The 19,109-nt window shown below is 43.6% G+C and overlaps 1 protein-coding gene across 2 annotated transcripts in view; it reads left to right on the top strand.

Moving 5' to 3' along the window:
* CSTF3 (cleavage stimulation factor subunit 3) overlaps positions 1 to 17,834 on the top strand; it is a 46,584-nt gene extending 28,750 nt beyond the window's left edge. Inside the window, exons 4-21 of one of the 2 annotated variants that reach the window (XM_059475429.1) lie at positions 2,149 to 2,181; positions 2,545 to 2,642; positions 3,998 to 4,064; positions 4,161 to 4,195; positions 4,304 to 4,430; positions 6,870 to 6,947; positions 7,141 to 7,303; positions 7,796 to 7,905; positions 8,299 to 8,415; positions 9,495 to 9,569; positions 10,811 to 10,954; positions 11,055 to 11,157; positions 12,560 to 12,629; positions 13,805 to 14,000; positions 15,415 to 15,568; positions 15,953 to 16,047; positions 16,178 to 16,238; positions 17,129 to 17,834. In XM_059475429.1, coding sequence (XP_059331412.1) covers positions 2,149 to 2,181; positions 2,545 to 2,642; positions 3,998 to 4,064; positions 4,161 to 4,195; positions 4,304 to 4,430; positions 6,870 to 6,947; positions 7,141 to 7,303; positions 7,796 to 7,905; positions 8,299 to 8,415; positions 9,495 to 9,569; positions 10,811 to 10,954; positions 11,055 to 11,157; positions 12,560 to 12,629; positions 13,805 to 14,000; positions 15,415 to 15,568; positions 15,953 to 16,047; positions 16,178 to 16,238; positions 17,129 to 17,331 — 1,929 coding nt within the window. In that variant the 3' untranslated portion in view covers positions 17,332 to 17,834. The remainder of the gene's footprint in view (positions 1 to 2,148; positions 2,182 to 2,544; positions 2,643 to 3,997; positions 4,065 to 4,160; positions 4,196 to 4,303; positions 4,431 to 6,869; positions 6,948 to 7,140; positions 7,304 to 7,795; positions 7,906 to 8,298; positions 8,416 to 9,494; positions 9,570 to 10,810; positions 10,955 to 11,054; positions 11,158 to 12,559; positions 12,630 to 13,804; positions 14,001 to 15,414; positions 15,569 to 15,952; positions 16,048 to 16,177; positions 16,239 to 17,128) is intronic. The other variant, XM_059475430.1, reaches the window with a different exon arrangement.
* The last annotated feature ends 1,275 nt before the right edge of the window (positions 17,835 to 19,109 follow it).

Here is a 19,109-nt window from a genome sequence, read left to right on the forward strand (position 1 = left end):
GCTTCTCTCTGGCTCACAGCAGTCACTGTAAAACCTCCTCCACACTTTTCCATTGAGAAATCCAGTAAGCTTTGGCCAATATTGCTTTGCTTTTCTTCTTAAATCCTGCTCGCCAGCCTCCTAACTTCACTGGTACCATGGTTTCTGAATTTTTAGATACCAAACCACTTGTGTGCATTTAACAAATATAGAATGTTGACTTGAAGTCCAGATGTGGTCAGCAGCTTTTCATATATATGATAATCACATAGCAAATATTTTGCTTTGAGTCATAACCCATGCAAATGAAGAATATACCTCCTTTTCTTAGCAAAGTAGTTTTCTTTTCAAGGTCTTTGGTCCTGGGAAGTGCAAGCAGTCTAATTGATGTGTATTCCTTGTGCTCCATCCTTTGATGCTGCCTGGTGACAGTGCTGCCAGGAGCTACTAAACTTGCTGACACTGTTTTCCTGGCTGCACCTGGCAGGCAAACTCATTTTTTTGCCCTGCCTGCTTACAGCTTTTCCTTCTGAGCTCTTAAAAATTATTTTTCATCTTGTTACTGAATAATCAGAGGGTGATGGCATTTGTCAGTGGCAGAGCCATGAATTAATTATTTGATTTTCACAAAAGAATTCATACTATCTCCTATCTCACTCTCTTTAAAAAAAGATAATTTATCCTGCATATCTTGTTGAATGTTTAACTTAATACAAGGGAAAGAAGGTGCAGGCAGCTGTCCTGTGTGCTAAGGCATAGAACCCAAGATTCATTTGTTCTTTTTCACTCAGGAGATTTTAGGGAGTGGGAGAAGAAGGATGAAGTAAAAATGTCTTTTTTAAAAAATTTTTTGGGACTTTTTGCAATACACAATGAGGTTTACCTTCCTGCCATCCTGGATTGTGTGGAATTCTTTCAGCCTGGGTGGGATGCTGCTCCAGTTCAAGTATGGTACACACACAAGGGTCCAGTCTGCCTTGTGTGTGCCAATAAAGTTTTTTTTCAATATTTTTTCCGTTCTCTCATTTTTCATTGATCTTTTTTTGAGAGTGAGAGAGATGGGGATGGCTCTTTGAAGCCTCTCAGTGCTGGGGTGTTGCAGCAGTAGAGACACCCAGGGGAGAGGAGGCGTGGTGTTCTTATTTTAGGTGCATCCATTAGAAATGCTGCTGTGCTCTGGAGTGGGAATGCTCTAAACTGAAATCCTGAATAATCCCTGGTGCAGAGGGTGCTGCTGTTTGCTACACTGTGCTCCTCAGGGAGATGGAGAGGTGCTTGTGCTTCACACCACAATAAAGCTGGGAATCCTCCAAGTGAACAAAGAGCAGTGAGATCTTAAAGGGGAGTTTGATGCTTTACAAAAATGCAACACAGCATAAAAAATCTTTTTTTTTTTTTTTTTTTTTTTTTTTTTTTAATTTCAAGGCCTCTTTTAAGGGTGTTGTTGATTTTCCTTGTGTCACCAGGGTGTGTGTCTGTAGAGGTTGCCTAGCCTGCTACCATGGCTGGAGCTAACAAATCCATGCAGGATGCCAGAAAATCTCGTGCTTTCCTTTGTCCTGTCTGAAAGGCAAACTGTGAGCCGGGGTCTGAACTTCACCCCTGCCCTTGTGGCGTGTGTGTGTGTGGATGAATGAAAGTGCTGCTGCCATGTGAGAGTGTTTGCTCCCTCCTCCCAGGGAGCACCGGGGCTGGGACAAACAGGTTCTCCATGGGTGTTATTCCCTTATTCAGCATCAGCAGATTGGAGCAAAGTGCACTTTGAGACATGAATATTCAAGGAGAATACATTTATTAGCCTAGTAGTTTTGTAAATAAGTGTTTTACCCTTTACTAAATCTTGGTCTAGAAGCTCTACATCTATATCTGCTCTGAATGCATCAGGTTCCTTGAAATAAAAGGCTAAGTCTGGGGGTTCAAACCAGAAATTTGCCTACTGGTACCTACATTTTGGAATTGAAGAATTAAAAATAAAAATAAAAAATCTGCTAATTTTACATGGCTTCTGTATGTTTAATTATATTTTTGCAACGTTATGGGGTGTTTTGGTGTAATTGGTTTAGGCAGACAAAGTACAAATTGGAATGCTATAGTATTGTATGAAGAATATATTCCTACTATTCTAAAATAGTTTCTTAAGTGATTTGTTTTTTTTCTGCTTCCCTGTAGATTAAAGCAAAAAATTATGACAAGGTGGAAAAGGTGAGTCATATTAATATATGTAATATATCTCTATAGCAAGAGCAAGTACATTGTGATTGGGCTAAATCAGATTGAAAAAACTCTGTAGCTGTCATTGAATGTGAAACACAGATAAAAAGTGGCACTAAAGTTGACTTGTTGCTGCCAAGCTCTAATCAGTGAAATGTGCAGGGGGATTTCTCTGCTTAATTCTCTCCAGTTCCCTTGCACAGGAACAAAAGAATGAGTAGTTTAACTTCTTCTTCCTTATAAATCTGAATCATAATTAGAAGGGCTATTTAAATTCATTTTGTATAGCTTTAAAAGTAGAAACCTAATTTCTGTGTCTGGAATCCTGATCAATCTTCTTGCTGTATTGCACAGTTATTTCAGCGCTGCCTTATGAAGGTTTTACACATTGATTTATGGAAATGTTACCTTTCCTATGTACGAGAAACCAAGGGGAAGCTACCTAGTTACAAGTAAGTTCCCAGAGTTGCTCTGAATTATTCTAGTTTTATGGTGGATCTCTTCTTGATTTTTTGACCAGGGGATGGGGAAGAACCTGGGTGACAAATCTGTCTGGGGATTTTCTGGTGGGGGGGTTAATATATAATCTGCATTTAGAAAACATTCAAGTCTCTCTAAGTGGGACTGCTGGGTAAAACTGGTTCCTGAGTCTGGATTCCTCTAACAGGATGGGGTAAGAGCAGTGCAGGGGCTGGTGTATCAATGCCAGTTCCCTGCAGATGGGATTGGTGCTTAGGCCAAAAACCTGAAACTCCTGAAACACATTTCTTCTTCTTTGTCCTTGCCCTCCATGTCCTGTTTAGTCTCCACAAAAGTTAGCACTGGTTCCAGCTGAGACCAGTCACAGTAAAGAGTTCAGGAATTGGAGGAAGTTTTGCATAAAAAAGTCATAAAATTCAGAATTTGGGGGTATGTTAATCTTCATCCCTTTTCAGTTATTACATTTTGCTTGTTTATATTCCTGTGGGTTGAGTTTCAAAAATTACCAGTGACTTCCAGCATCTATAAACTGTTTCTTCCCCAGCCCACCATAATTTCTTTGCTCTATAATTAGCAAAATGAGTAATGCATTAACAAAGAAAATAAGCAAGGGGTTTTAATTTATTTTTACATGACTGTTTTGAAACAGTTTTAGGAGATTCAGTTTGCCTGTCCTCTGTTTCTCCTGTAAAAGTGATCAAGGAGGCAATCAGGTACTGAAGTATGTTTGAGTAAAGGAAGCTAGGACAAAAGTTAGGGAGAGAAAAAAAAAGAGCTTTCACTGAAACTTAACCAAGGAAATTCTGTAAACATTTTAAATTTGAGGAAAAATACTTGGAATTTGGGGGAAATAAATAGTGTGAAGTATTCTGGGCAGTTTCCACACAAGGGAGCTACTCCTAATTGTCCCAGACTTTTGGGGCTCCTGGAGAATTACAAAAAGGTTTGGGGAGCTCTGAGGGGGAAAAAATAAGAAACCATGGGTGCTTCTGTCAGCTGAGAAGATGTGGAGAGCAGTTGGTTTCTTCTCAGCTTCATGGCATATTTGTGGATTTCCACTGACTTGGGGTGGGCCAGGAACTATTAAAATGCTGGATTGCCACCAATGAATTTATAATTCTTGAATAAAACAAACAACCAAAGCCCCAACAGAATCTGAATAAGGAATTTAAAGCTATCTCAATACCAATTTTTTCTCTCACCTGTTGAATATTTCTGATTCCTTGATGTTTGGTTAGAACTTGCTGCACAAAAGAATACACTAAAAAATAAAGAATTTTTAAATACTAAGCACTTGCTTTATGGTCTTTGTGGTTCTTTCCCTCAGAGAAAAAATGGCTCAGGCATATGATTTTGCTCTGGATAAGATTGGCATGGAAATCATGTCATACCAGGTATGTTTTCTTAATCAAAACCCATTTTATTTCTAACTTTGTGACAACTACAGCTAACCATTGGTTTCACCATATGTAATATTTTTTCTCACCTAGATCTGGGTGGATTACATCAATTTTTTGAAAGGCGTGTAAGTACCTGAAAATTCACCTTTTTTAAGCTCAGTTGATGCAATGCTGATGTTGCTGCCAGTTGTGACCTGTCATAGCTGACCTTGCTCTCTCTCCCCACTGTTTAGAGAAGCAGTAGGATCTTATGCAGAAAACCAGAGGATCACAGCTGTCCGTAGGGTTTACCAGCGTGGTTGTGTCAACCCCATGATAAACATAGAGCAGCTCTGGAGAGATTATAACAAATATGAAGAGGTAACCAATAACTGATTCTTTGTGACATTCAGAAAGAAGTAATTATCCTGTAATCAAACATGGTGCCCAAGCCATATCCTCTAAACACATATGTATAAAAGAGATGACCAGCAGTATAAACACATTTTTGTGTGCAGTATGTGCCAACTCCTGTGGCAAAAAATCACTCCTGAGTGATTTTTAAATTTCTTTCAAAGACCCTCCATGAGATTCATTTGACTGTCCCATTTCTCAGCTGGTAAATGCTGGTGAGTGAGTGAGTGAGTGAGTGAGTGAGTGAGTGAGTGAGTGAGTGAGTGAGTGAGTGAGTGAGTGAGTGAGGCATCAGTGGAGCAGCTGAGCTGGCAGTGAGGACTTGTGTCCCCAAGGAGGCACTCCCCTCCTTCCACTCAGCCTCAAATGGCATTCAGCTGGGATGGTTTGGGCTTCCTGCACAACATCAAGTTACATGCTCTCAGTGCTTAAAAATGCTCCTCACCATCCTCCACCTGAAGCCATCCCAGCACCCCTTCAGGTGAGTCTGCTCCCACACTGCCTCCAGCTCAGCTCTCTGCCCTTTCAGGCCAGTTTGGAGCTGCACCCTCGGAGTGTGTTTTTAGACACATCTGCTGGCAAAGCAGCCCCAGCCAGCAGCAGCGTGAGTGCAGAGCTGATGTGGGTACCCTGGAGCTCAGCCCTGCCCTGCAGGGATGCTCATACAGCTCCTGCTGGCTGTGCACAGGCATGCTTGCTGTGGCTCCCTGTGCCCTGAGCAGCAGAGAAGGGCCAGTTCCTCTTTCCTTGTTGCTAATTAGGCCAGTTGTGAGCTTGGTGCCCTCTCATGTTAATAAGGCCGTGGTGCTTAGCTGCTGGGAGAGCCTCTGGGTGGGAGAGCTCCAGGCATCCCCAGCCACGAGTGTGTACCATGACAGCTCATTGCCCCACAGGTGTTTGGGGACACCACTGCTGTCCCCAGAGAGGATGCCCAGGACACACCTTCTCCAGTGTAGGAAAATCCCCACCACAACTTCCCCACAAAGCACCCCTTCCCCTCCCACACAGCCAGCAAAGGCTCTCGCTGCTGGTTCCTCCTGCTCTCATTCTACATGGGGAGGCTGCAGAGCCATGGCTCAGAGCTGTCCCACCCGAGGCAGCTCCAGCGGCCCCTCAGACTGTTTGAGCAGCTGGGAGCTGAGGGCCAGAGCTCTGCTGGGCCACAGGGATCTGTCTGTCCTGTTGTGGCTACTCTGACCTCAGGGGCAGGGCTGCTGCTCACTGGTGTCCTGGCACAGGGAAAGCAGTGCTCCTCACCAGAAGGGCTCTTTGAGGGGGAGGTGATTGCCCAGCTGCCCAACAGCACAGAGACTTCATGCAGGTCTCAGCATGGAAAGGTGATGGCCATTTGCTGTAATCTGAGCTTTCCTTCAGCTCAGCTGTAGCCACCAGGTAACAATACCAGCCTGTCAGTCACCAGTCTTTAACTAAATGGTAAAACTTTTAGGGAGACGTGGCTCAGCGACAAAGTGACAATCTGGCTCACAAACCTGCATGCATCCTGGCAGAGTGCTGCTGTACCCTCAGCCTGGTCCTGTGGGTTTGAGTGCCACATGGCCCAGTTTGCCATCCCAGACAGTGCCTTGGCTTCTGCAGTGGGGGCAAAGCTCCCTTTGCTTCCCAGCTCAGGGGCCTCTTTGCACTTGGGCTGAAAGCTGTGCACATCTTCTGCACAGTCTTGGCAAACACAGCAGCAAAATCCACCCAGACACAGGCATAGCCAAGGGGGGGCTGCTTTTCCTGCCCAAGGTTTTGTTCTTGCCAGGACCCTGTGCCCAGGGCCTGGCTGCCCCCAGCCCCTGCTGCTCTTGCAGAGCAGCACAGCAGAGCCCTCTGCACGGGTGTGACGTGTGTGCAGGCCTGGAGGGTGTCAGGCAGTGCTGACACATCTCAGCCCCAGCTGACAAAGGCAGGTGCTCTGCAGGGAACCACGTTCCATGTACTGCATGGAATCTCTTCTAAGAGCTGTCAGTTCCTTCAGGAACAGAGGAGAAGGCAGAGCTCTGAGCCTGGAGGTCAATCCCTGGTACTCCTTGTACCAGAAAATCAAATTGCTCATGTGCTCTCAGTCACTGACCATCATTTTAGAGCAAAATTGTAAATCACAAATTTTCCCACTTTCACCCACAACAGTTCATGAGGAGCTCATTTTATGTTTGAAAGGGATTAAACATAAGCTGAAGTGCTTCAGGGCACTTGGATTTTAGTACTGAGTTCATCCTCTGGTATAAGTTCTTGCCCATATATTTATTAGGCGAAATAAATATTTTGAGATTGGTATCTTTAAATAACTTTGTCTTTGGTCACTTTTGCATCCCCTTTCAAGCTCTTTCCTGCATAAATTAAGATTCAGTATGTCCAAAGGGAAATTGCACATTGCCAATGCCTTTTTTCACCCTTCTCCAGGGCATCAATATTCACTTAGCCAAGAAGATGATCGAGGACAGGAGTAGAGATTACATGAATGCACGACGTGTGGCAAAGGTACAACCTTCTGTTGAATTTTCTTTGTCCTATTTAACACCACAAGCCAGCATTAAGCTTGGTTCTTACACCAAATAAAAGTGTGCACAGACTAGTAAGGCTGGCATGCTAAAACATTTCCATTTCTTTTAGGAAGCATAACCTGAAGGAAGTGTTCAATGTGTTTGAATTCAAAGCCTTGCTTGTGTTTCAGGAATATGAGACGGTGATGAAGGGCCTGGACCGCAACGCTCCCTCCGTGCCCCCACAAAACACCCCCCAGGAGGCTCAGCAGGTGGACATGTGGAAGAAGTACATCCAGTGGGAAAAGAGCAACCCTCTACGAACAGAAGATCAAACTCTGATAACAAAAAGAGGTAATGAGATGTCTCTAGGGCATGGAGAATTGTTTTTCTCAGCTCCAGCAGAAGCCATGATGTGATTCGGTGTTCAGGGATCGTGCTGTAGTAGGTGTTGGTGGAGTTTCTTAAATTGTGTGGGTGGTTTTTTTATAAAATACAATCTAGATTTTGCTAAAGGCAAGCTGGAAGTAAGAAATGCATTTTGGCAGACAGTTTTATGCCACTGAACCTCTGGTGCAGGTCAGGGAACAGTAGATTGCAGCCTGGTTTTATGGCTGATTTTGAGTGATCTGTGCTTGTTCCTCTGTGGACAAGGCAGGTTTTAGCTGCTGGTTGTGGTTCGTGAAGTTCCTGGCAGTATAAAAGAACTGCAGCAGTGACCATTGTATTCAAAGCCAATTAGTGTTGATGTTGTCTGATTTATTTGATGAATTTTGCATTCCACACTTGGGTTGTACAATGGTGGCACCATTTCCAAGGAGTGTTCCTCTCGTGTTTTGCCCACAGTGATGTTTGCCTATGAGCAGTGTCTCCTGGTGCTGGGCCATCACCCAGACATCTGGTATGAAGCAGCTCAGTACCTTGAGCAGTCCAGCAAGCTGCTGGCTGAGAAAGGGGTAAGCAGCTTGCCACTGGCTTTCTCCTGTTTCCTTGCTCTGACATGCTGTACTCTCACTTTTTCCTCAGAATCAGGGAGGGGGGGTGTGAAAACACAGTTGTGACATGGTCAGAATTTTCAAATGGGGAAACTAAAAATTTTAAGAAATAAAAATGTCTGCATTTTAGACAAGAATTGTGAAAAATTGTTTCAATCTTGGCCAGCTTTAGGCGTGGGGGATTTTTTGTGCCTGATTCTGTGATTCCTTAAGTACTGGGGAGATGATTTTCTCTTTGTTGGAGCACTGAATGGAAATTCACTGGGGCTTGTCACACACAGAAGATATTCCATAAATTGGCCTTCATTGTCACAGATGCTGAACAATTGTATTATTATACTTATTTTATAACAGGACATGAACAATGCTAAACTTTTCAGTGATGAGGCTGCTAATATTTATGAAAGAGCGATCAGCACTTTATTAAAGAAGAATATGCTTCTTTATTTTGCATATGCAGATTATGAAGAGGTGAGCAAAAAGTAGTGATGTACTGACATTAAAATCCAAATAACATCTCCCATTAATACTGTAATTTATTTGAAACATCCTGAGTGCACAAAATTCTGTATAATTAATTTACTGATTCTTCTAGCCTTATTCTCGTTCAGTGTTTCTGAGAGGAAGCTGACAAAATGGAGAGGAAAAGCTATGAAAATCCACTCTCTTTCCATTCCAATATTGACTATATTTCTGAAATGATCATAAGGGTGAAATGCTTAAAAATTTCCATTTCCCAGAGCATCAGCTTCTTCACTTTTAAAGTGGGCATCAAGGGCAGCTTTCCTGTCTGATTCTTGGGAAGGTGATGTTTTTGTTGGCACAGCTGTGACAGAAGATGGAGCCACCTTTGCTGCAGCTCTCTGGAGAAATCTCTTTCCCCAGACCACAGTGAGCCTCCACAAGGAGCAGTGCCCCAGTGGTGTTTATTCCACCAGGAATAAATGCTGTTTCCCACTGGGCACATGAGGACTGTGGAGTCTTCTGTGGGGCATAATTTGCCCACTTATTTTATTGTGAAAGAATCTTTCCAGGGAGAACTTCAGGACAACAGAGGGGGGGAAAAAAGCCTTTGCCTTTAAAAGAAAAATCCTTCCTTGGTTTTCAGTGCTGTGTCCTGGTTTTTCAAGGCTGCACAATACAGCCTGGAGGGCTGCAGCTGGCAGGGAACAGAATGGGCTATTGGAAATGTGTAGGTTGGAAAGTTAAAGAGATGGTGTTCCCACCTATCTGCACATTGCTTTTAGACAGAGGTAAAGGATAGTCTTTGTGTGCCAAACACCTCCAATGGCAGTTCTGCTGCAGCATTACTGCATTAGAAAAAGACTTCAAGGACTCCTGAAAAGCATGTAGTGGGAAATGAGTGTGGGAAGTAAAAAATGTCTGCACAAGACAGAATATGCATCTGGGTAAAGGGGCTGACATACACAGTGTTCAGCCAGGGAAAAATGGGACCAGGAGAATTCTAGTTTTGTCTTCAGCTTGAGTTTTGCCTTCTGGGAGGTGATCTGAAGGGGGTGAATGAGCAGTATGTGCTTGCCTTCCCCCAGAGCCGGATGAAGTACGAGAAGGTGCACAGCATCTACAACCGGCTCCTGGCCATCGAGGACATCGACCCCACGCTGGTAAGATCATCCTCAGTGCCTCCACATCCCCATGGATTGGCACCCAGTGCATGCACAGAGTGGGGGAGCTCTTCCAGGACTCCTTGGGTCACAGGCGTGGAGTACTGAGGTGGCAGAATTACAATCTTTAATCCATTGAAATACCCTAAGACGTGTGCACTTTCCTCCTGTGTCTCGTTTACAACAAGTAATGAAAAAGATGTAAAATATTTCACAAGCATCCTGTGGCCATGTAGTTTGCAAATAAATCTGCAATGCATCATGTAGGTAGCAGAGTGTTGCTGTACCTGTGCTGCAGTGACACAGTGAACACTGTCTGTGTGCCAGCTGTGGTGGTGCTGAACAAGTGGTGTCAGCAGGAACCTGCCCTCAAAAGGTTGTTTCGTTTATTGTAACACAACAACCTGAAATGGTTGTTTCGTTTATTATAACACAACAACCTCAAAAAGTTGTTTAGTTTATTATAACACAACAACCTCAAAAAGTTGTTTAGTTTATTATAAACAGACACAACAAAGCATGAGGGGGCAAAAGAAGGTGTGAAGCCTAACACTAAACATCACGTCAGTGTCAGAGGAGAGGTATCCATTCACTGACACTTGCCATCCTTTTGAGACACATCCTAATGCTTCCCAAAGGCACATTGTATGGGAAACCATGTGCCAGTTCCTCCTGCTAAGGAATGCTGCTATTCATGATCTAATTCAGAATGAAGGAGAGTTGAACCCCAAAGAAATGCAAATCACAAATTGGCTGCTGAATTAAGTAGCACGTTCATTATTTCCTTGATCAGGTATAAATACTTGCAGGCAGGAGGATTTGTATCTTGGATTGTATTATGTACAGTAAAATGCTTCATCAGGCCTTTTGGCTGTTCCTTGGCTTTATGGACATTTTAACTTTACTGGAAAGTTATCATTTTTACAACAAGCCTTGAGTTCTCTGAAGGCACCGGCTAATGTCAATGACATTCATCTCCTTATCTCTGTGTTCACTACTGTCTTTTCATGAGATCAGTCTTAGGTGTATCCCATTTTTTATTTTTAAAAAAATCTATAAAAAGGTTTTCCTCAGTATTATAAAGCAAAACCACACAGAGGCACAAGACAGCCTTGTTTCTAATAGGATTCATCTGCTGTATATTGTGAGTCATGTTTACTTTAGACATAGTAAAAACCTTAATGATAGCCTGGTGTTCTTTGTTAGCACTGATGCTATTTAAATATTAATGTGCACCTTAGGTTTATATCCAGTACATGAAATTTGCAAGGCGAGCAGAAGGCATTAAATCCGGAAGGACGATATTTAAGAAAGCGAGAGAGGATGCCCGGACCCGCCACCATGTCTATGTTACTGCAGCTTTAATGGAGTATTATTGTAGTAAGGTAACCACAGGTGCTCACCCTGATCCTAAACGAGTGCCAGGAGCCTGCACAGCTCACTGAAGCTAATAACTTTTTTTTTTTTCCCCCCTAATGTTTGCAGGATAAGTCTGTGGCCTTTAAGATTTTTGAGCTAGGGCTGAAAAAATATGGGGACATTCCAGAATATGTACTGGCATATATCGACTACCTTTCCCACCTTAATGGTAAGCTTTGAGCTTTGAGAGGTCTAATGAAGCATTACTCAGACCAGGTTCTTGGTGTTTAAATTCTTCATGAAGCTCAGCAGTTAATCTGAACACAAAACCTGCTGCTGGTTTGTCTGAACCGAAGCTCCAGAAGTCTGATGACATTAAATCTGGATTCTGCTGAAGAGAGTGAACTTTCCAAATTGTAACTCACTGGCAGTGCAGGAGTTTTACAGCATCTGCTGTGAACAGTGGGAAGTGCACTGAGGAATTTAAATACTGAAGAAAAAGATTTAAAGGAGTTTACGGTGAGCATGAGAGGAGTGAGGGATTAGCTGGTCCTGATCAGGATGAATTTATAAACTCATTCTCCCCGAGCAGATGAGATGAGCAAGATGTAAAATCAATACTGAGCATGTCAGTCATGCTTGGAAGGCGCTGGGGAGCTGCAATGGAAAGAGCAGGGACAGGGGCTGGAGGTAGAGGTGGTGGTGGAAGGGCTCTGGGTGGGATTCCCTGGGGCTGAATGGCCTCCTTAAAAAGGAAACCCAAGCTGCTGTGTGGGTTCTGCAGCACCAGGCACCATTCATTCATCTGTCAGGCTGCAGTTCCTGGAGTTTTCAGGCACTGGGAGTTTAAAGATTTTTGAGGGTTTTTTTCTCCTGTGAGCTGTAAAATGAGAGATTTTATCTAAGATAAAGTATATTTAATTTTGCTCTAAGTTATTGAGGGTCTACATAAATATTGACAATACCTTTCTGTAAGATGCCATGAGAAAAAATTCTCCTAGAACTCCCTAGTTTATTGGTCTATTTTAATAACCCAGCAGAACTCCTGAAAGCCAGGAGAACTGATCTCTGAGCTGTAAGTGCAGGAGGTGGTGCAGTGCACAGGGCAGGAGTTGGCAGCTTTAGGAACAAACCCACAAACTCTCCATCCCCCCAGCTGGCAATGTGCAAAGACTGACTGCTTGCTGGGAGCCAGCTCTAATAATTTTGGGAGGATTCTGATAATACAAGCATATTAATATTGCCCTGATTTAAAAGGGAAATAATGAATCGAAAGGCCAAATTTACATTTGCCAACATATGCTACTGAGATAATTCAAGAAAATTGATAAAACCCCCAGAAATCCTGAAGAGATGCTAAGTAATAGCTGTGGTCTTATAAAAGAACCTGTAGTAAGATAAGTTTGTCACTATCAATAAAACAGACTCCCAAAGAACAAATTCACATGGGAATTTAACATCAGGGAAGTTTAATGTGGGCACTCAGATCTCTTTATACTTACTGAAATTCAAATCCATGAAAGTCAGCCTTATGCTTAATTCAATGTACACATCTCTTTGAATGGACATATTTTAACTTGTCTTTAATATGTTATACTCAGTGTGATTTTTTTTTCTTTCTATTTTTAAAGAGGACAACAATACAAGAGTTTTGTTTGAACGTGTTTTGACTTCAGGGAGCCTTCCACCTGAGAAATCTGGGTATGTTGCAAAAGCAGTTTCACTGCTCTGGAAAAGACACATAACCCCTTTCAACCGTAAATATCCCAAAGAAATTAGAAACATGAACAGCAGGACAAAAGTAGGTACAGATGTTCCTTCCCCTCTTCATGCTGTCTAAAATAGCAACAGCTGTGACAGATCTGGGAAAGTCCCTATCCCACCTCTAGTGAAATTCATTAATTTATTGACTTTAATAATAAATTAAAGTCTCACTGATGCAAGATTGTTGAGGATAGAGTGCAAAATCCTCCTGTACAGTAAGGATCCAGTGGTCTGAGCTGAGAAGGTGAGTCAGGAATTTGTTGAGGAGGGTGCTGAGCATCTCCCAGCCATGAAAATAAAATAGGAAAAGAACCAGAAAGGACTTGGATTAACCACTCACTGCCATATTTGCATTACTACTTTTTAAGTTTCCTTCTCAATAAAAATGCTCATCAAAGCCTTGCAGTCTGAGGGTTCACTTCACCATTATTACAAAAGCATCAAAAGTAAGGAATCAAATATGGCACTGCTGTGCATATTTGTTCTGCACTTCAGTTCTGATCTTTCGTGAGAAATATTTTTATACCCAATTTAAAAGTGACAAAACACAAGAGCTTAAAAGCTGAACCTTCTTCAAAGGTGAACTCCAAAGCTAAAATATAAATTGAATCAAGTCCAGAAATATGGTCAGATGTTGCTTAAGTTATATATGAGATTTTCCATGGAGAAATCAGCAGTAACTCTATATATTTTGGACTGTATACAATTCTGAAGTGCTGCCTGTTGTGGTCTTGCCAGTTAGAACGTGCTGCTCTGTGATCACAATGCATGGTAAGAAGTCCTTCCCATGTCAGCATCAGAGTGAAGCTGTGTGTACAGGATGAGCAGAATGTCTGATGAAAGCTCACCTCAAATGCTGCAGTCCTTGACACCAGAATTCCTTTCCCTTCTGTAACAAATTCCTTTGCAGTCCACCAGGCTGAGGGCTCTTACAGAAATACAGCAGGCACTGGGAGGGCAGTGCCTATTTTAGATGCACCTAAAGCAAAAAACAGAAATGGCCATGCCCTCCTAGATGGGCTCCTCTGGCTCTGTCCTCCTGTGGGTTTGTAACTGGGTTGTGCTCAGTGTTCCTTCCTCCTTCAGTAACTCTGTGTCCTGCTCTGTTCCAGGGAGATCTGGGCTCGGTTTTTAGCCTTTGAAAGTAACATTGGGGATCTGGCCAGCATCCTGAAGGTGGAGAAACGCAGGTTTACAGCCTTCAAGGAAGAGTATGAGGGCAAAGAAACAGCTCTGCTGGTGGACAGGTACAAGTTCATGGATCTGTACCCTTGCTCTGCCAGCGAGCTGAAGGCCCTTGGTTATAAGGTGAGTGGCTAAGAACACTTCAGTTCACTGGTGGTGTTCTCAATCCTAGGAAACTTGGGCAATTCCTTGTTTAGGACTAGCCTTATAGTCCTTCCCCTTGCTAGAAAAGCAGGTAAAATAGGCCTGTTCTTCCTCCTCCTCCTGGTCTCCTTGGGCAGTAAAGGAGCCGGGACCATCAGTACCAGCTGCAGTTTTGGGTGTTCCTGGTTACCTCCCATCTTCCCATGGAGAGGTCAGTGTGTTAATGCCATCCCCTTGCAGCCACAGGCCTCCACTCCACATCTGGGCTCCTTCAAAAACCAGAGTTCTGTGGGAAATTTGTAGGATCAGGTCACCTGTATGAAATATGGCTGGCTGTCGTTCTGCTCTGGGGTGGCAGAGCTCCCCTGACTTCAGTGGGAACTGCCTCAAAGCCCACATGCTGCAGTGCCAATGTTTGTTGGGAATGGCTGAGGAAAGCTCTTGGCAGGGAGCACTGGTGCCTCTTTTTTCAGTTTTTGCTGCCATGTGGAGTTCAAAGTCTAGGCCAGACCCCTGTATCTGGTGGTCTCCTCCTTGGTTTCTAACCACATGTATTTTTACTGTTTCTGTCATTTAACACTTTGGGGAATCATTAGAACAGAACAGGATGTTGGTTTACAATTTTTAAAGGCTGCCAGAGAAGCAGAAACAGCTGATTGCCATTTACATGGACAGGAAGAAACGCTCAATCCATGGTTCTAAAGCAGTGCCTCAGCTTCCACTTACTTCTTACGCAGAAAAATAATGTATGAAAAATACAGATGCCATCAAAGGTAACAAAGCAGCTGCATAAAATAATCTGATAGGTGGAAATCAGAGTCACATTGAGCCACTGAATACTTTTCTTTGAATGCAGTGGGGGCAAAGTTATTTTGAGGTTAGATGTGAGCTTACCAACAAGTACATTTTACTAAGTGCATGCAGGGCAGTGTGTACCTAAGATGGTGCAGTCCTGCTGCTTGGAACATGCCAAAACATAATCCTGTTTGAACTGATGCTTTTGCATGCCTGCTGACTGCCTTATGCTTTACTTCTTTTCTAGCTAAAGCAATCTAGGAATGAAATGAGGGAGAAATGATAGTTGTGAAGGCCTAGTGGTCTGCACCTGTTCACCTAAATCCTGTTAACCTAAAAAAGGAGCCACTCCAAAATGACAAACACACGTTCAGGAACAGAAACAAGTGTTTCCATTCCATCCCATTGGGTCGCTGTAGGATTCAAATCTTTAATGAAACCATGCAAGTTTTGCCCAGATGGCCTTGTGAGAGGCCATCTGAGATGATAATGAAGACAAAGTGAGAAAAAGCAACTGGTGCAGAGCGAGGTTTTGTTCTGTAATTGAAGCTAGCGGTGTGATCCTGCCAAGTTCACACTCTCTAATTGGCTTTCACAGGATGTCTCCCGTGCCAAGCTAGCAGCAATAATTCCAGACCCTGTGGTTGCACCTTCCATCGTGCCTGTTCTCAAGGATGAAGTAGACAGGAAACCTGAATATCCCAAACCAGACACCCAGCAGATGATTCCATTCCAGCCAAGACACTTAGCACGTAAGTCAGGCTTTGGGGAGTGGTTGTGTTTCACCTGTGGTGAGTTGGGAACCTGGCTGTTCAGCCTCATCAGAGGCTTTCCTGCTCCTCAGCCATCTAAACCTGTACTTAACTCTCAGGCTGTCATTTCACTGGCTTGCTAAAGGCACATGTGTTTTAATTAATGCCAAGGTCACATGGAAATAAGTACAAGGAGTTTGGGGTCTGGTAAATGGTAATAAGCTGTTACACACATCACAGAGCAGATGGCTGAGTGGACAGTGTGGAATTAGTAGAGGCAAAAGGGACAAGGTACTAATTATTTGTATCAAATAACAATGCAGTGCAAAAGCAGCTCTGGCCCAGCTGTCCTGCACTGGCTTCACCCAGCTTTTCTCCCCACAGCTCCAGGTTTACATCCTGTCCCAGGCGGGGTATTTCCTGTTCCACCAGCAGCTGTAGTTCTCATGAAGCTCCTGCCACCTCCTATTTGTTTTCAGGTTTGTTTTAAAGAGCTCTGAACATTTCAGAAAGCTGTGGAAGACATTCTGTCATGACAGAACCACAGTGTGTATCACTCTATTGAAAATAACCTTCTAAACTTTTTTTTCCCCTTTGGTAACAAATCAGGGTCCCTTTGTTCAAGTGGATGAGCTCATGGAGATATTCAGAAGATGCAAACTGCCAGACAGTAAGTTACTTGTCCTCTCTGGAGGCTGTGCTAGTGCTGCATGAGACTTGCTTTTACATATGGATATTTGTGTCTAAAACCCAGACCTCATTTACAAATTGTAATTAGTGTTTGAGAGCAGAGGAGATTGCACTGGGATCTGCATAGAGATGTTTGCACTTTTACCTGCAGGGAGGCAACAAAAAGTCAAAAATCTGCACATCACCAGCTGCTCTTTAATATGTTGGTGGTATCAACTGAAAGAAATTAAGACTTTGAGAATACCCTTTAAAGGCAGCGTTTCCAGCAGCCTTGCAGCTGCAACATGAAATTCCAAATCTGCAGCATGGTGAGGGATAACTCTGAGTGCACGTTGTTGAGCCCCTGCAAAGAGGGGAAGGAGGCTTCTGGAACAGAGAAAAAGCACAGATCCTACAGCAGATGATAATATGCCACTCTTCATGCTCCTTGTTTGAGGAAAAAAATTATCATAGAGAAAGAAATGTAGGATTTAATTTCTTCAAGTGAAACTAAAATATCTATTTAAATTATACAGGGTATTTTTGAGGCTTCCTCTGTTGAGAAGCAGAAACTGACTTGCTGTGCAGCCTCTCTGGTGAATCATGAACTAGTTACCCTGATTCCCAAAAGGCCTTCCTGTTTTATTGCAGCTCTCAAATGACCTCAATTCCTGTGTCAAGGGAGGGGAGGGCTCCAGCTGGAGCAGCAGCATTTCCTCTCTAACTGGTGCTCAGAGTTTCAGACAGCCAAGGCTTAATATTTGTACAAGAGGGCAGGAGAAGTGTCTGAGGCTGCAGAAGTGTCCCCAGGGTGTGTGGGGGTGTCCCTGCTGGGTGCTGGGCAGGCTCTGAGCTCCCCCTGAGTGGCTCTGTGTGTGTCTCTCCCTGAAGCTGTTGACGAAGCCGTACGGATAATCACGGGCGGCCTGCCTGAGATAGCTGTGGAAGGCAATGGACCTGTGGAAAACAACACCATTCTCAACAAGGCTGTGAAGAGATCACATGAGGATTCTGATGATGATGAGGAGAAAGGATCTGTAGTTCCCCCCGTACATGACATTTACAGAGCACGACAGCAAAAGAGAATCCGGTGAAACAAGTTTGGAGTTCTGCTGTGACAGACAAAGACTTGCATTGAATCAGTCTCTTAAAAGTCAAGCATTTAAAAGGGACAGCTGCAAACAAAAAAATCCTTGAACATGGTTTTGTTACTGTGGTGCCTCTTCTCCCATATGGTTCTTGATCTGAAAACAGCCCGAACAACCTTAGAATGTGCTCTGAACAAAACTCGGTTTTCAAAACCAAAAGTGCAAAATGTCAAAACTGTATTTTGTTCTTCGAGGGTGTACACATCTACCACTTGAACTCTTGTGGGTTTTCAACAGTTTTATTTTAAAAACTGGATGGCTTATACTTGTGAAGCATTTTTAATTCACATTTTCTGGAAAACAGTTGTTCTCAGTTTGTTCATGTAGTGTCCTGCCTTATTGTTCGTTTTTATTTATGGCAGAATGTAAGGAATCTGTTTTGTAGTTGAAAATTTAAAAACAAAATGACAACAAAAGACCATTCCTTTAAAATAAAAGGATATCCATAACATCATGCCTCATTCTGGTTTTATTCAAACACAACAAGGTACTTCTTAAATATTACTCAGCCACTTCAAAAGCAATGCTAGTTATACCGTCACAGGAAATTGATCAGAGCATACATATTAGAATGGATCTTGCTTTCCATTTTCTAGAGGATACAGCACACTTTGGCTTGTAATTCCAGGACTGTTTGAAGAAGACAGCATTGTAAGACTAACTCAGTTCAGTGTGGGTAATCCAGGAGCACTGGCTCACACAGCCTGGTCCTGGATACCTGCACTGCTCTTCCACATAATGCACAAAGCTAAATGTTAATAATCGGCTACATCCTTGCACTTATCTTCAAACAAGCTAAAGAAACACTATGTGAGCTTTCCAAGCAGTTTCTACGCCTACTTCAGCTTTTAACTTGGAATTGGCTGTGATGAGATTGACTCTGATAAGATCCTAAGAAGCCCTTGGACTAGAGGGCAGTCAGAGCCTGGGGCAGATGGAGCCATTCCCAGCCCAGCACAGCTGCCCCTGGAGATGAGGCCGGCCTTGGCCATCCTGGAATGTCCTCCTTGCTTTGCCACTCAATTGCAGCTCCCTGTTCCTTTAGAGAGGATGTAGAGATGTTTGTCAAACACTCTCCTTAAATAGAACAACCTGGGAGAATCATTACCTTGCACTTGTGGGAAGTTATTGCAGTTCCTTTAGGTCCTTCCTGTTGAAAGGCCCCCAGCACCTGTGCCAGGGGCATTTGTTCCTTTGTGTGGGCCCTGGAGGTGAGAGTGGAGCCAGGAGAGTACTGCACTCTGTTCCCTCATTCTAGGATCTTCCTGCTACACAAAGGCTTAGGATCAAACCCATGCTGTGAGGAGAGCTGGGATTCCCTGTGTGGGCCTGACCCCTGAATCCCAGCCCTGGGAGCAGCCATCTCCTCAGTCAGGGTTTTATCCATTGCTAGAGCAGTGCCCTGCACCCTGCCATCAGGCACACACCTTTCAAGGGCTTCTCTTTGTCCTCCCCACAGCCTCGAGCTCCTCCTGTGCCTCTAAAGGCAGCTCCTAGGCAGGACTAATGATAAAACAACAGCAGCAACTCCTACCCTGTGCAGCTCTCACTTAGGAAAATGGCAACAGCTGTGCCTGGTTATCTGTCCTGGTGCCATCACCTCCAGCAGTGAGGGCTCTGGAGCTCACTGAGCTCAGGCTGAGGGGGTTGGTGCAGCTGCAGAGCTATAGGCTGTGATGGGAGCAGAGCCTGCTCTAACAGCAAAGCCCAGCAAGCTGAGGCAG

Source organism: Ammospiza nelsoni, chromosome 6 (genome assembly GCF_027579445.1).
Source record: "Ammospiza nelsoni isolate bAmmNel1 chromosome 6, bAmmNel1.pri, whole genome shotgun sequence".
Lineage (NCBI taxonomy): Eukaryota > Metazoa > Chordata > Aves > Passeriformes > Passerellidae > Ammospiza > Ammospiza nelsoni.